Source organism: Falco cherrug, chromosome 8, assembly GCF_023634085.1.
Source record: "Falco cherrug isolate bFalChe1 chromosome 8, bFalChe1.pri, whole genome shotgun sequence".
Taxonomy (NCBI): Eukaryota; Metazoa; Chordata; class Aves; order Falconiformes; family Falconidae; genus Falco; species Falco cherrug.
Genome location: NC_073704.1, coordinates 16009182 through 16027228, shown reverse-complemented (window position 1 = coordinate 16027228; position 18047 = coordinate 16009182). Strand labels below are relative to the sequence as shown.

Here is an 18047-nt window from a genome sequence, read left to right as displayed (position 1 = left end):
CACACAATCTTGGTGTCATTAATACAGTAGGGACTCTGTGTGGTAGCAGCTGTAAAGCAAATCATAATGTTCTGGTCTTTACTAATGCAGGTAGCTGAGACAATCGCATCCCTTGCTGTGTTAGGAGCAGCAGACTTTTGTATGAGCTGTCATCTTAAATGCACTTTTTTATGTTGTGCTGTATTTCTCGGTTTTATAAAATCTAATTGTATTGAGATAAATATGTTTTCTCTCTGGCATAGTGAGGGATATCTATATATTATAAATATCTTCTTGTTTAATATTGTAGCACAGAACAAAAGCTAGACAGAAAAAACCCCATTAAACGTGGCTATATGTGTTACCCTAGAAATGTCCTAAAGTGGTTAGAGTCCTGTTGCTTTGACTTATTTTTTCCTTCTCTGAGGTCCTTATAGGTTGCCTTACAGGAATCGGAAGGTGGCGGCTTGAATGAGAAAATAAGTGGTCTTGGGAGAAATCATGACTTCAGTGTTAGTCAGGAGCTGACCACTGTAATGAGCAAAGTGCAACAAACTGTGGTGTGCTAGCAGTGCTAACTTTTCTGTAATTGCATGGCTGTCTCTACAATTGGAAGACTATTGCAATGCAAATACATCGAAACTAAAGCTTTAGCATATAAATGCGTGCATTTAATTGGCTTGAGTTAAACTTACATTTGCATTAGGAGGACTAAATGGGTCATTTAAATTAATGTGTACTCTGTGCTGTGAGAAGAGTCTGTAAAAGAGAATAATTTCCATTCATTCCCTGTTCCCATGTCTTAATCCTAGCATACTGTATAGAAGTGAGATGATAAAATTTGACCTTGAATTGTGAGAATAAATCTATATGCCTTTGGATCCTTTCAAGGATGTACTCCTTGGGAGGGAATTCTGTTAGCGTCAGCCACCTTGTGTTGGACAAAAACTAACATAAAAAGGGCAATCCTGACAGTCAAAAAAGTTGGCTTGAAGCAAGAACATACCAATTTTCTCAGTGCGTGGTGTTATGATCTTGCTAAGCTGACCTGCTGGTCGGCTGTCGCTCACAAAAGGGGTCCTGACATATTGTCAGCATCCTTTCACTACTGTTTGACAAAGTACTGCCTCCCAGACAATATTCTATACTTCAACTGAATCCCTCTGTCACCTGCACCAAAGATTGGGGCATTTAATGTGATGTTCAGCAAGCAATAGCAAATGTATATCTTCTGGGAGAGCATTATAAAATTACAAGGGATGGTTCATCAGTTTATAGTAAATAACATGATTTTTTGCTTGCCAGAGATTTTTAACCTCTGTCCCCGTATAAAATTTGTAAATAAGCTGAAATTTATGCTCAGATCAGCTTTTAGACATGATTTTTGTAGGGCTGCAGAAAGTGCTATGATTGCACTGGATTTGTTGTTGTAGTTGTGTTTCTCAAAGAAACATGGTTTTAGCAGAACTATGCTTAGTTTTGGTGAGACACAGTTGTGGTAATTCAACAAGAATATGATCTTTGATATTAAACTGTAAGTCCAGTGTGAAACACTGACCTCTGCATCTCAAATATGATCTCATCCTGACTTAGCTTGCACTTGTCTTCATTCTTGTGCAATTGTTGGTTTGTCAGTGATTCATATTGCATCACTATATATCGCCTTTGTTATGTTAGGATAAAGAAGTATTCAACTTGCAGCTAGATGAACGCTTGAGCAAACCAAATGTTCACTAAAAGTAGTTTTTCATAAGTCCCTGTCACATGAATTCATGCCTCTGGTAAAACTAGTGAGTGAAGTTCTATTAAACAATTGCTGTGTGAAATATCTTTTCTGCAAATTGTTTTAAATAATTTTGCATTCCGAGAGAGTGTAATTTGTAAAGGACCATGTCACAAGTCACTTGTGGACATGTGTTAGTGAAAATATCTTTGTCCTGTCCTTGTGAGATGCTGAACTAAGAATGGATGTAGACAAACAAGAACAGTTGGTCTTTGGTTCTGAATATACTGTCTGCTATTTAAAGACATGTCTCATAATTTTGATATTTACAAATATAGAATCTTTCATATAAACAACTGAGTGTATATGTACAAGACAGTAGTTGCTTAACTTAGAGTAGCCATTACCTTCCTCAATTAGGTACCAGGATGACCACCTGCTGATGGTTGTTCAGTTGACTTGAGGAGCTGACAGGAATGGAAATTGTACTGTTGCCTGTCAAAATGAGGGCCATCCATAGAGAGAAAAATGAGATTTGTGAGGGGAAAAAAAAAAAAAAAAAGCACTTTGCAAACTTGACTTTGTTGAGGAGTCCCCCATATTACACATGCTCCTGGTGTGTATGCAGTGAAGCGTTACTTAATGGGAGTCTTGTGGTAACCACATCAAGCTCTGCATGTATCAAACATACATAAACACTTTGTTAGCATTATACAGCTGGGATGTGATTGTTGCCTTTGAAGTCAGTTATCTTCTGTTGGATTTAGGCTTGATAAGGACTTGTCAGTGTTAGGTTAATGGTTGGACTCTATGATCTTAAAGGCCTTTTCCAACCTAAACGATTCTATGATGCTGCAACACAGAACAAGGACTCTGCCACAGAAAATACAGGCTTCAGGATGAAATGAGACAGCAGATAAATCTAAACAGAGAGAGATGTAAAAAACCCGTAGCATTTCGCAAGCTACAGAGAAATTATATTTCTTACCATTCTACATTTGGCAATAAACATATATGTAGACGTTACTTTTAGATAAAGAAGTGTCTGAGGTTTGTCCAGCCTTTTGCTGTTAAGATTCAGGGGTTTACTGGTGTCCAGTATAGGGTTGAAATTCTTCCATGTCCACAGGTTTGCGGATTAGTGCTTCACAGAATAAATGAGAAGCATCCAGTTCTGAACATACCAACAAATATATTTCCCGTTAATGAACAACAAATATATTTCACACGTTTGGTGAAAGAATCAAGTGTCTCTTAAATGGAATGGTTTATCACAAAGCTAGAAACACAGGTTTCTGGTTCTGTGTGCTGATCTACTAATAATACAAGAATTTAACAAGCCTATGTTTGTTATATGATGGTGTGTGGTATCTTCAGTTATGTCACTCTTAACTTGGTCATCTGGTTCAGATCTGGGGATAGCATGTGTCCTGATAAAGGAATATTGCAGAATCAACTCAAATATGCAGTACGTTTGTGCTGTAATATGGAAATGGGAGAAAGGCTTGTCAGCTGCCTATTGAACAGCATTGTAGCTTAATGCCTGAACCCAAATGTTGTCAACAGATACTGTTAAAATATTTACAGGCCTCAGAAAGGTTAAACAGCTGCCATAGAAGACAGAAGGGCTTCTTTAGTTACTGAGCTTTTCCTGATGAAAGAAATATATATATTTAAGGAGGAAAAAAACCACCAAAACATGCACATGTCTCAACAGTACAGATAAGCATCTCATTTTTTTAAGAAGTCATGTGTTCAGATAACTTTTCCAATATATCTTCTAGTGAATGGGAGGCTGCAGTAGAGGAGGATGGGAGATGCAACAGGCAACACCAAGAAATGAACACTATACTTGATTGTTCTCATCATAAACACTGTTTTAAGTTTGACAATTCACTAAGGTTCCTCCATGCATCTGCAGATCTAAACATTAACTGTTTTATTTCTGCGCTGATAAAGTATTTGTTTGTGGTAATGTTTATTCTGATATTTAAAGGATTTATGATACTCTGTCGAATTTATGGTTGAGGATTACATGTACCTATGGTAAGTAATAGGAATAAGTGTTTAAATAATTGTTTGACTGTTGAGTAACACTGCTAACTATGGCTGTGTAAAATTAGGAATTAAATTTACCTGTAAGAATGACTAATTATATGAGTATCTAAAAGCACAAAGCACAGCATATTTTAAAACAACGAGGATATTTAAGAAGTTAAATTCCAAAGGCTTTAAAGGCTTTTCAATTCTTTATCTAAAGCACGTTTGAGGGAGGCACAAACAAAATCTCAAAATAAATTCATGGTTAAGTGCTACCCTTACATAGCACAAAGAGCATACAATCAAAGCTGATGCTAAACCTTTAATTATCTAATAGATAGCAATTTAACACAGAAAACATTTTTTATTTATATAACCAGTCCTAGTAATTCTGCCTTTTAGACTGAATTTGAGGCAGGGGAGGGATAGGGATGAAGACAAATCTTTGAGGATATATTCCTGAAGTCTGAATGAAAACGGTGAGTTTGCTTTTAATCATTAATGTAGGGAGAATTGGTACTGTTTTTATTGTAAATTATCATTCACCAAAATCTGCCTAAGAACTTGTATGAGTGTCCCATAAGACATTTAAAAACTAATAAGGAAGTGAAGGCAAGGTTGAAAAGGTAGCACTCTCATTGGAAAGAAGAATTTAGCATTAATGCCGTAACAGTCTGTAAAAAGAGAAGTGAAAATGGAACAGTCTGAGTTTGACTCGTTCATTAAGATAGCAAGATTATTCTTTTCCTAATAATTTTAGGAAAACATCGCATCTTCATATGGTTTTCTCCCAGTTTTCACTTGGAATGTGGACGAATTTAGGAACAAAAAAAAGTTTTAAAAGTTGTTGAAGCTTCTTATTCTAAAATTATCCTGCAAAAAGAGTAAATGCTTGGCTTCTGTGGAAGAGTGATGGAAATGCTAACTGACAATATATGTGGGGGCATCGGTCCAGAGTTATCAGTGACATAATCCTCATAAGTTTTATAGAAAGTGTTTGTGGTGGATGCAGGCTGCTTGAAGTCACCTTACTAACTGTCAATAAATGTTTGGCTAATGCATTCAATGATATAAAACTTGTTACTCATTTACCTGTGCTTTTGCTGAATTTTTGACTGGATGAAATGAACAGTTTTGTTGATAAACGACTGAAGCTTCATGGGAACTGTAGGCTAAATGGTTCAGCATTTTCTAAGAAGCAAGGAGGGAAAAGGCTTTATTTTTAATTTTAAATTATTTTTAATAACAATTTTGGTTAGATCTGTAGTGTTCATGTGCATTCGAGGGCAAACTTGGAATCTGGGAGGGAAAATACTGTGATAGGAAGGGATGGTCCTTTAGTATTTGTTATGTATAATAACATAAAATGCAAAAAAAGTTTCAAAAATGGCAATAAGTACAGTGACTCAGGTATGACTGCATACAGGTTTTTCTCCCCAGGACCCTGCATTGCTCACAATACTGGAATGGGTAAAAGCTTTTGGAAATAAAGCAGGGTATAGAGAACAAGGGTGTTAATTGCAGAAATCTGGCCTCATTATTTACCTGTACTACTCATTTAAAAGCTGTACCAGTAGAAGTGCAGAGAATGCCAAGCAGCAGTTGCACAAGTAACGGAAAATCGGCTATGCCCTAGTTTTTGAATCTTTCATTTTTTTTTAAGGGTGCTTTTGGAAAGCAGATTTGGGGGGTGGGGGTTATACTTTCAGTTTATAGTTATCTGCAGTAGAATGTTAGGTTATGGTGAGGTTGAGAAGACAAACAGCTAAATCCATAGCCAAAGAAATAAAAATTTGCTTTAGTTAAATTTGGTGTGATCACATGACACTGAATGAAATACAGACTTCTTTTTGATAAGCTGTACACAAGTTCTCAGCCTATCTGCTGGAAGACTTGACAATATTTAGCTGTTGATTCATTGAAATAATAAGCTGATGCTTTTACTGCACCACCCAGCTTCCTTTCAGCCTGCCTGTATTAAACTTTTATTGTCTCTTGCATCACACTGGAAGTTAGAAACTTTATGGGGCAAAAGCTGGCATTGTGTGTGTTGTTGCTAAAGCTCAGTGCTTTTCTCATGTAGAATGTAGAAAGCAATAGTTTGAATTTTCATTACATTTAGGTTTATTTTGACACCATGTCATTTTAGTTGCCTTGGAGTTATTTAGGACGCTTCTTGTTTTCTTAGGCTTAAAATACAGCTTCTGCTTTTTACTACGGTTGGTTCATTATGTCAGCTTTGATGGGAAAAGTGAATATTAGTAGAATGTAGTATGTCACCTTATGGTAAATTCCTGGTAAGTGCCCTGTGCAGTGGACTCTAGAAGGCTGAAATACTGTATGCTGGTTTGTAAATGGAACTTACTTAGTGGTACTCTCTATCAAATGTGAAGACACTAAAATCCGAGCTCAGATTAACTAGATTCATCTCATGGATGGCATCAGTCACATGCTAGTTCCAAGCCACAAGGCTGTAATTGTATTGTCATTCAGAAACAACCAAAAAAAACCACCCCAAAAAACCCAACCAAAAAAAGAGCAAAAGAAAAATAGAGGCTTTACTTCCATTTTAGTAAGAAAACTTTCATTTTTTTTTTCCAGTTTTGTGGGGGATCTGAAGTAGAAAGGAAACTGAGTAACAGCTCTCAGATGATTACCCTTTTAACTGCAAAATATTATAATTATTTTTATTGTTTTTGAAAAGAGAAGAAATATATTTAATCTGACTTGGAGTATTTATGAGCTACATTTTATCATGATTGACAGCTATAGATTTATTTTGGTATAAATCTCTGTGCTAAACAAAATTTCTTACCTTGTCCCAAAATAGTTCTTTCTGTTGTGATTCACTGCAGTTCCCATTTATGAAACAAAACACCCCCTCCTCTTTCTTTTAATTCCAGAAATGGAACAGAATGCTTGTGTGAATTTTGAAAAAGGAGGTTTATAATTACTTGCCAGGAGCCTTTCTTCTTTTGGATCAACAGCTGACTCCAAAATTAGTGTTGTGATTAAAATGAAAAATTGTGCCTAAAGGTGATTTCCTTGATAATTAGAATTGATTGATCGATTGACTTTATCGAGGCAATTTAGCCAGTTTAGAATAGCTTCTCATGAAGTCTTTCATTAATTCTAAGTGTAGTATTGCTGCTATAAGTGAAGCTTTTCAGGTTTTATTTTGGCATTTTACAGATTTGAAAGGTTCACAGAAAGCATAAGCACTTTGACGTATTTCAGAATAAAGACTGCTTGGAGATCTTGTGCTGAAAATGTTGCCTTTTTTTGTCTGAAAACATGAGTAGGAAAAAGCTTCCTTAAAACAAACCTTCTAATCCCCCAATGAATAGTTTTATTTCAAACAGTCTTGAGAAACGTTCTACAAGTCTGCATTAGGCAGACTACTGCCATTATTAAGACTATTAAATTCACCAGTGCTCTAAAGGCAGTATTTCATGTTTAATTTCCTAACGTTACTGTTTGTGGGCCTAATTCAGCCTTAACGCCAAGGGATTGTTCTTATTTTAAATATAATGCTTGGGGCTGGGGGATTAGTTCCCATAGTGCCAGTGCGATGCAACGGTGCTGCCTCTAAGCTGAACCCGCTGTGCAGGCTGGCTGCCTGTTTGATGGCTGCCTGTTAAATTTAACGACTTCAAACAACTGTCCTGTCAAACAAGTCGGGCTTGTCTGACACTCGGACTCTGAACTGCCCTGCAGGGAATTTTTGCCTTGAGAGCACGGTATGTGGCACTGCAAATAGCCTCGGGTGGATCCAGCTTTTGTTTTTAGCCACTTATAACTTCCTGAACGGAGCTATAAAAACTGTACTGAGCTTTGCCCTTAGTTGTGACTGTTTGCTTGAACCCGTAGTAGAAATGGAGGCTACTGTTAAATCGAAAAGCAACACTTACATAAATACATAAATAGTGTCGGTTTGAAACATTGGGTAAATGTGCCTGTATTCCACAGGAGTGTTTCAATGCCGCTTTTGTGTAACATGTTTTCATTGAACTTAAAGTAGGCTGAAAGAGTTCGGTACTACCTGGCTTGATACGAATTTTAAAAATGTGCAAAAAAATTCTTGCTGAGCTTCTTGCATAGGCAAATGAGTTACTGGGGGGGAAAAAAAGAAAGACTGGATTAAAACATTTCTTTGTCATTCATTTAATCACTCTTCATAAACAGCAGAGAAAAATATTGTAATGTCTAGAAAATTTAGTATATCAAAGACAAGAGCCTGCCGCAAATCAGTGTAGATTTTGGTTGTAGTTTTTAACTTCATTGCTTCAGAGAATGTTACATTTGTCAGAAGGGCATTTGACTAGACCTCCTCTCTGCCATCGCCTTTGTTTGTGGTGTGAAACACTGAAGTACGTGTTGACATTGAGAGCTTGTTTCCCAGTTTCACCAAGTCTAAAGATGGCCTTGCTAGAATTTATAAATATATACGTAAACTGTTAAAATGTTAGATTTCATGGGAAACTTGCTGTTTGGCAGTGTTTAGGCACAGTATTTCTATGCACACTGTAGACCAGTAGACTGGTTTCATTTAGCAATTATTTTTTTTCTTTCTAGCATTGTAGTAATTGTTGGTAAAGAAAAAACAAAACAAAACACAAACCTGTTCTGGATGTCTTGCGGGTAATGGTATGGTGTTTGGGGTTTTTGTCTTTTAGGTACCAGTTAGAAACATTGTACTGCTCAGGCCTGGCAGTCTTTCTTTTTAAAGTGTAAAGGCACACGACAGCTATTACTGTGCGTAGAGGATTGTAAGAAAATGGAGACCTAAAGGGTGGTGTGTTTTCTTGCTGGGAGGTTTGAGTTTTTGTTGTTATGTGTGTCTGTGTGTGTTTTTGTGTGGTGTTTGTTTGTTTTGGTTTTTTTTTTTTTTAATGAAAACCAGAAGTATTTAAGGAAGGGAAGGAACATGGAAGTATTTTCCCTTTTAGGTGCTCTGAGCTACATATGATTTAATAGGTTTAAAGTACTTATTTTTTTTCATTACTGCAGGTGAATGACTTACTATAGCTGTTTCACAGGCCTTCATTACACTATGCTTAGGCTCTGCAGACTTGTGGCTATCAACTGAAGGACTTTTTTGGTTTGGTTTGGATTTTTGTTAGGCTCGCACATGTCCCTACAATGACAGCCTTAAGATAGCCTTGTTAAAACTCTGGTTGTTTCAGTTTATTACTATGAAGTGAAATGGCTAATATAAGTTGGATTTTAGCTTCTTGGAATTTCAGTCTGTGGTAGAAATTATCTTCCAGAAGTTTTAAAGCATACAGTTTCTATATAGTTATTATTCAAAGAAGATACAGAAATTGGTCTTGCATAAAAGCTAGGCAAGTTTCAGGTAAATGAAATGCTTCGGCTTGTGGTTTAGCTGCAAGGTTTTGAAAAATCAATGTCTTCTTATCTCCTAGTGATTGGAAGGAAAGTTGTAACTGGTGAAAGGTGTTTTATTACCATGTGCAGCTTCTGTCTGCTTTTACTGCTGTTGTCGAAATCAAAAATTTCCTTCTGTATTTTTTGCTGATCTCATAGGGCATGTCTGCAGAGTCTGTGTGGCAGGACTGGGAAACAATACCAGTCTAAAATTGGTTTATCACAGTTTGTCCTTGAAGTGTATTACCAAAACATACATTGTTTTGTAAGCTGGGCTTTAAAAGCACCGTGCGTCTTCAGCCAGCACCAGGGAAAACATTTGGAGATGTGGTCTGACATACAGCCTCCAGCTACCTGTGTGCAGAACGACAACAAAAGGGTAATTATGAAAGTAGGGAATAAGAGAATATATTCCATAGGTTTCACTGCTTTTACTGGTAATAAGACTTTAGAGTATTCAGGATGCTTTATTATGGTCTGGCTAAGTTAGACTGCTTCCTTAGGAGGACTGCAGGTTTGATGGAGGAGCTTGCTATTTATAGTTGATCAGTTGGAGCTGGGGTTGAAGTTCAGTGATTTGTTGCATCACAGAACTAAGTGTTCCCATACCCATGGGATGCAGTCTTCTGCCATGTGGTAACACAGGTATTTGTCAGACTGCAACATATCCTGGCTTGGAAAGTTGATCTTTGAAAAACATTGGCATTGAAAAACACAAATACATTCATGTTTAAGTTAGGTCGATTTGTGTTCTGCTGTTAACGTGACTTACCATTTCACCACTGAGAAGATACAGGATAGCTGAAAAGGTGGGTGGGAAGAGAACTCAACAGAAATAAATTCTAAAATTCACTGAATTTAAACTTCAGGTTAAATGGCCCAGCTCATGTAAAAAAAAAAAAAAAAAAGTTCAAGATAAAGATGCTGGGTAAGATAAATGCAGCATACGTGGTGCACAGGAAGCAGCTGATACCCATTACTACTGTCTTTATTACGAAATTACAATTTTAAACCAATATAAAAAGACTTTTTTTTTCCTCCTAAACTTATTTCTGGTTTGGGAAAGTAAAAGAAACATCTGAAACGCATAGGCTGGTCTTCAGAAATGTGTGTTTAGCTGTGTTTTGGGAATGGACTTTTTTGTGTACTTTGCCATGGGTAGTTTAATCTCGTAAGTTTTCTTTCTTAAAACTTCTTCAGTAAACTTAAGATTTCTTGCAGTTTTCAACAGATGGCTGGTGCATGGGGCTGGGCTGATTGCTGCTAATAAAGAAAAAGGAAAACCTGAGTCAGGTTCAAAGTTGGAAAGCTGTTTTTAGCTTGTTTCTAACATCTTCAAAGTAACTTAGGTGTCCAAATTTGTAGCAAAACTGTTAAATGTTGGGTCAGTTTTTCCTGGAATGGTGTACTCCTAGTTTGTAAGTCTTAATAAAAAATCAATTTCTGGAAAGATGACATAATTTCTAGTATATGGTTTATAATGGAGATTTATTTCTCAGTGTTTCTTACGTTGCTAAAGTGATCTTGTTTACTTTTTGCCTTGATCTTATTTTTTTCCCCCCTGGTGGTGTTGAGTTAGTGCTATTGTCTGGATGGAAATCTCAAACTCAAAATGAGTCAAGTGTCATGTAAACTATTTTCTGCTGGCACGTACCAGTAGTGTTATCTGATATTTTGATATCAAAGCTGATTATTTTAATAGCTTGGAATAATATATAAATAATTGGCTGGCAGGTAGAAGGGAGTTGGGTTAAATAGCATGCTGCAGGCAGCGATCAAAGAGTACTGCAGTTCTTGATTTTTACCAGAATTGGGATCAGTTTTAGTAGCAAATTGAATGGAGCAGTATGTGCACTACAGGTAAGCAAAAACTTTTGGCCTTTTATAACATCTGTGGCCTACTCCAGTTATCTACATAATTACTTTTTCTTGCCTATTTTTTCTGCCAATGTTCTCTCTTACTGCTAGGTCTACACTGATAGCCTGCCAAAGGCATTATAGTTTAAGGATAACGAGGGTTAACTTCATCTTAAGCTTGAAGATGATTTAGGCTATATCATTAAAAAGGAGCAAGCAGACGTTGAATCTAATTTTGTCTTTTGTTTTCCTCTTACCTTTCTCTCATCTATAACCTTTTGTTAAAGCAATTTTAAGTCAGATAATGACATTATTTGCACAGCTTCCTTCATGGTACATGACCAAGGAAAACTGAGTTTTCTTAGAAAAGTTTACTGTCAACAACTAGTGATGAGCCTCAGCTGTGTCAACAATCAATTTTAATTTTGTAATATGAATAGAATCTATTTAGTAATTCATGTAATATTTCAAGGAGAACTTGTCCATGCCAAGAAAAAACAAAGCAGTTCAACAAAAAAAAAGTCAAATGAGTTCAGTTTTTGCACATGCATGGGCACTATCATTAGGGACATGGACATGTGCATATGGCAGTTTCTGTTGGTTACTTTGCCATGGATGCCATTGCTTTGTCCTGTGTAGCCTGAGCTATATTGTAAGTGCTAACATCATATTCTAGTGTTCCTCATCTTTATGATCCTGTGAAATAGCTTGCATGTGGCTAAAATAAGTTGCTGTGAATTACCAGAAAGTTAAAGCTTTAAATGTACAAACATTTTTAAAAGCCATAATGTCTGAAGACCGCATCTTCTGCTACTTCTGGCTCATTCTTTAGGGTGTTAGTAAGTCTTGCTTGTTGCCTATCTTTTGGTTTGATTTTCAAGGTGTTTGATCTCTGAATCTAAGAAAAGTGTATTCTGTATTCACCTGTTAAGATAATCTTAATCAACCTCTGTAGCTTAAACTATATCTTGGAAATCTTAAATTTATTCTTTATCTCAACAGCTTCCTTCATTCTGTATGTTGCAGTTTGATCTTGACGGCAATTAATGAGCGTATGTTTAAGATAACTTTATTGTTTGGTAGTTTAGTGCATATTAAATGTGAGAACAAGGCTACGTTACACTTACAGGGTGTGATACCTTTTTGACAGATTTTTAACAGAAAAAGAAAGGGAGTGAAAAATTGAAAGGGGAATAAAAGCAGAAATGAGAAGAAAGGTTATGAAGGAGGGATAGATTAGGAATGAAGTGGAAGAAGGGGAAATAAGGAAAAATGAACAGGAAAATGCAGTAAAGGCAGTGGAAGCAAATAATCAGACCAGATAGGTGTCTAGCTAAGGATTTTATTTGGCACCTGTTGTCACAGTATCTGAACACATGTCATATGTAATAGTGATAGTGAAGTAAGCCATGTCTGGGTGTTTCTGACATTCTTGCTTGAGTTAGAGGGGTCTTGGGGTTATGGGGAAGGGTGAAGTCTAGAATGAGAAGGAGATTCCCATGTGTTGTAACTCTTGTACTTGCTGTGGAAAGATGCTGTTAGTTTTGCTGCATTTCAGATTCTGGATTTCTTGGATTATTTTTTTTTTTTAACCCCCTGGGAAGCTGTTTTGTAGGTAGCTATTTTGCACTGACAGGACTCTCTGTCTACCTTTCTTGGTGACTCTTTTATATTGACATTACCCCAGAATGCTGTCCTTAGTTATTCATAGATTGCTCCTTGGTCTTAACACTGCAGGGAAATGTTATTAGGAAACATCTATGGTGATATAAAGGAAATAAACAAAAAGAAAGAGATACAGAAGAAGCAAAAGAGAAGGATGAACAAAAAAATCTTAAAACTTCTGCAAAATTTTCTAAGTTATAGAGTGGATGTAGAAATAATTTGAAATCTGTAACACTTTAGGCAAATATTTTAAAGTTATTTTGAAAATTATTTAGAACATAAAATGTGGGACTGCATGGGTGCGTATTAATGGACATGCCTGTAAAGTCTTTGTGGAGGAATATGTTAGCCATGCTCTGGCAGCTTGCATTTGAAAATTAAGTGAGACTAGCTCAAATCACATATTTTGACAGAATTTTCCTGTGGTGGTCTAGTATCTTTCCTCCCAGCTGACACAGTACCCAGCCGTGAGGAACTGCTGGTCACAGAGTCTGTGTGCTCTACTAAGAACAAGTAGGAGGCCTAAATTTAAATTCCTGTCTGTTTTATAAGTATCTAGTATACAAGTCACAGGCTCTGCATTGCCTCTTAGAACACTTCATCTGGCTCTAATGTACCGCTAGCTGCTTCCTTACGTGATCAATGAATGAAGCAAAAAGCAAATTTTGTGATTAGGACTGTCATTTAAGTTCTTATTTAATTTTATAAGCCGTAAAGAATTTTGTGTACTAACATCTGTGCTATCAAGACTAGAATATACTAGTAATTTTGTAAAGCTGGTATGTATTACTCTGGAGAGTAAGTGAAGATTGTTGGGGCGGGGGGGGGGGGGGGAAGCTAAAATTTTTTGGTTGGCATTGGTGCTAGGAAGTGGGAACACATGAATTAACCAACAGAGCAAGAATGTCACATCAACACAACGTGGCTGAGACTTTCAAAGGGCAATTGTTTTTTAATTTAGTTTTTAAAATCTTTGTATTCCCTTCTTTCTCCCAGTTGAAATGCATTAAAGAAAAGCTTTCCATTCAAATTAATATGACAGAGTTGTTGACAAATGACCTTGAGTACAATATTGCTTAATGTTCTCTTCTTTTTTACAGAAAGATCCAGATTACCTGAAGCTCTGGTTGGATAGTTTTGTTTCTAGCTATGAACAGTTTCTGGATGTGGACTTTGAGAAGCTGCCAACTAGGTATGTAGAATTACAGACATGTTCATCTTTGTTTGATATCTAAACCAGACCTGGCTGAGAGCCCAGACTTGTTCAATGGCATTACTGCCTTTAAACAAAAGAAAAATTTTTAGTTGTTGAGTGGCAGTCCTATTCTTTTGAAGGTCAAGTTGGGTTGGGAATGATGAAACTAGGCAGATACTGGTATTTGTACTGTATCAGGACATGGCATGGGTGTTTGCTTGTTCTTGCTCATAGAAATATAATCATTATTCCTTGTCCATTTTTTGAATAAGTGTTCATTAAACGTTGCATATGAAATCGTATCAGTCAGTATTAGTGCTTGGTATATGTATCAGCAATGACTGAAGAGAGGATGTAGGTAAAGAGTTTTGTAATTTTGTTTCAGGGATTGCTTTAAGATTAAGTATGAGATGAAATGCGTCATGAAAGTTTTGGATATCTTACCTGAAAACCTTTTAAAAAACAAAATACGCACAAATGATAGACTTTAAAGGAATTTCTTTGTGAAGACTTCAGTTCAGGGCAAGAGTACTGCTGACTTCACTCATGTTATTGACCACAAGTTCTCAGGTACAATCATGAGGTGGTACTGAAATATGATTTTGGAGTTTCATACTTGTATTTTGAATTTGTCTGCTGTGTTCTAAGGATTGTATTTTCAAGACTTTGCAAATAAGAAATAGAAACTTAGGCGCTGGATATTTTCTCTTGCTTTTGAGATGCTTGCATGAACTAAGGGTTTTAAGAAAAAACAGTTGTTGTAGGATTCAGAAATCATGCGAACTGGTGTCAGTATTTTATATTATGGGCGTATTATAGGTGATACCAGTACTGGTGTTTGAATGCAAAGAATGGCCCTCCTTGCATGGTGGCTGGAGTCCAAGCCCTATTGAAATCAATGGAAATTCTTTAATGGGCTTTGGATCAGATCCTGTTTGAAGTGTAAGTGATAGTTTCTACTGTTACAAGGAAATGAAGAATGCTGCAACTGGATCTCAGCGGATAAAAAATGGGCTCCTTGGCTCTTTGTATTAACATTTTTCTCATAATGCCTGTACGAATGCAAGATATGTACTGCACTTACCATTAAGCCAGACTTTCAAATTAATTCTGTCCTCTTTCAGAAGATTCGTTTTCTTTGCAGTGTCAAAAATGCATCTGACTCTTTAGTTAAGGAAAAAAGTTTATCCTTTGTTACAAGTTATTTTTAATATGCTATTTAAAATTGAAATCTGAAGAGTCAAAGAGATTATCTTGGTACTTCGGGTTTTTAAAGTATTTTTTGGTTTATGTGTGTTCGTGGCTTTTTGGCCTTTACAGTAGCATAACAAAAGACAAAAACCAAACATCAATTTTAGCAGCATCTTCATTGTGCTAAATGATGTTTTCGTGAGCATAAAAATAGCGTGTTTTTCTGAGGTTAATGACAGGATTAGTGATTTAGACTGGAAGAATAGGCCCATGTGGATTTAGACTCATTTGTGTAACAGATGTAGAGAACATGTATCAAAACAACATAGGGATGAAGGCAGATCATTCCTGTGCTTTGATGGCTGGATTAAATATTATGCTGTTTGAGAGCAGACATTAGAATTTACAAAAATTGCAGTTTCAGCCCTTATCTGCATTTGTGAGATAATCAGGCATGTGAAGAGTGACGTTTCTCTGGGATTTGTCAATATATATTGCAGGCATTTACATTGTGGAACTGGTAGTACTGAGCCCACAAAAAAAGAACAAGTAGGTCACTGTGGAATTACCCAATGCTGATTTCCAGTGACTCTTCTCTTGGGGCCATAGGGCCCTCTGGACTCAATGTTTTTTACTGGAGTTGCTTATTAAATAACAAATTCTGTCTTTTGGTCTTGGAAATTGTGTGATGTTAACCAAAATGAGCAACTGAGTGGACTAATACTTTTTTTTTTCCTTATATAAATCTTGGTGTGCTTTACAGCTACATGCCTGAAAGACCTTGTGTACTGAAGGGCAAATGCTGGGAAATAATGAAAAACTGTGTAGGGAGAAGAAAGCTTGTACAGATTGCTGGACAAAACTAACCTTTTGGAAGACTAGCATGAAGTTTTGTGTCCATGTAAAACATATGTGGGTTTTTTAGCATCCAAAAAGACACCACTTAAGAAATGTAATGAAACTATTAGTGGTTTTGGGTTTTTTTTCCCTGAAAGAAGGACTCTTAATTGGCACTGTCACTTGCTGATTTAACTGGTAAGAGTATTTCTTTTAGAAATTAAAATATATAATTTCCTGAAATCTGCTTTGGAAATCTGAGAGATGCTACATAGTGCAGAATTAGGAAATCTCATCTCTAAATATAGAGGATGAGTGTATCCACTGGTATGATTTGATTGTGTAAGTAGAGCTTATACAGTTATGCAGCTTATAGGCTTATACAGCTTCAGTTCTACTTCCATCTTTGTGCTTCAGTCCTGCATTTTTAAGTGAAATGGTTCATTAATGGTGTTTTCAGTGATTTTACTGAAAAGGTGAAAATAGCTATGCTGGTGACTTCGAGCATTGAGCACCTGTCTGTTCTTTCCCTAAAAACATTTATTCATCTCGGATGTATTTACTGTGAAAAGAATAAAACCTTTACCAGCTGGTGGGAGGTTTTTTTCCCCTTCATTGAGAGAGAGAAATTGTCATTTGGTTTAATATGTTTAGAAACAATAGAGGTCTCCAGAGTGTTGTCATGCTCTTTTTCTGCTTTTGGTTTGCCTGATCTCGAGCAAAGGAACTTAAAGGAGGCTAATGTAAAGGATATACCATAGAAACCATACTTCGTTAACTTACTGACTTCAAACCTACATAAAAATTATGCAGGAATCATGATAGGAATGCTGATTACATTGTTTCATGGTTGTTGAAAAGTAAAGCCTGGGTTTCTGCAGCACTTTGTTTCAAAGTGCTTACCACTGGCAAAGGAGAGGTTGAAAGTCCCGGTGTGTGAGTTTAAGGTGTAGTAGGTGAATAAATTCAGAGACTAATTTAACTTCCTTTCAAACACCCAACTTGGCAGTTTATATTGCTGCATAACTATGTTAGTGTAATGCAAGGAAATTATAAATGAACCCAAATATGTCAAGGTATTTGTCACATTTTTGAGGCAGGGTATCAGCAGTCAAATAAGAATGTCACTTAAGGTATGATTTTTGTGATATTTTTTTTTTCCCATTCCTTTTGGAATATTTCATTTACACAGCTAGTCTTGTTGGGAGAAATTAATACTACCTGTTCACAAACTTAACTTTCAGATATTTGTGGTGGTATATTAGTGATTTGCTCTGGGGGGAAAATAAGTTTGTTTATAAATATTTATATTTATTTATATACTCCATAATATGTTCAGTTTGAGTAATCCAGATTAGTATTTCCTGTGCCAGTCTCACATAAGGCAGTAAATTCTCATGGGTTGTGCAGTAGCACAGACAGGCAGCTACTGCAGAGAAAACATTCCTCGGGACATGAGGCATGAAAGGTATGCTGTTTGCTCCCTTGTAACACATTTTATGGTCTTACTGGAAAATACTTGTTGGCCATTTTAGGGAAATTATATATGATTTCAGATGTCAAAAATTATGGCATTCCTAATACAGAGATGGCGAATTATCAGACTATGAAGAACCATGCTTACGGTCCCAGACGGTATGGATCTGCTGGCATCTTGAGGTGTGAAGCTGCTATCACAGAAATTAGGATTTTGTTCCTGGCAGTTGTGTTGGAAAAAGTAGTTGCTCTCAGTTTTGTGGTTAGTGTGTCTATCAGTTTAGAGCCTAGGCCCTATAAAATTTATGTTAAGACTTTCTGAATCCCAGGATCTGAAAAGCAAATTGCACATCTAACTGGGAAGAAGCAAGGGAATGAACAGTATTTGGTTCTCTGTATATGTATAGATAACACTTGTTTTCTAGGTCATGGGAGCTTGCTGCTGCTGATACCTGTCTGGTTTTACTACATTGGGTCTTAGTTTTTCCCTTCTGTATAGGCTTCCTTTTCAACTTTAGAAGCTAAACAATGTATTGTTCCCCATTTCCCTCAAAAAATTGATATCACAGTGTTTAGTGTCCATCATTGCATTTCTCCACGCTTTTTGATGCTTATCCGTGTACAGATGTATGTATGCAAGTGTCATATTAGTGAAGTTTTGAGCTAGCTGAATTTTTTTTGTTGTAATTTTCTCCC

At 36.4% G+C, this 18047-nt stretch overlaps 1 protein-coding gene across 4 annotated transcripts in view; it reads left to right on the top strand.

The window, feature by feature from the left end:
- NBEAL1 (neurobeachin like 1) overlaps positions 1-18047 on the top strand; it is an 88715-nt gene that overhangs the window by 4706 nt on the left and 65962 nt on the right. For all 4 annotated transcript variants that reach the window (XR_003561599.2, XM_027810785.2, XM_027810786.2 and 1 more), the window contains exon 2: positions 13753-13844. Coding sequence is in view for 3 of the 4 variants with exons in the window: in XM_027810785.2 (XP_027666586.2) it covers positions 13753-13844 (92 nt within the window). In the remaining variant the exon portion in view is untranslated. The remainder of the gene's footprint in view (positions 1-13752; positions 13845-18047) is intronic.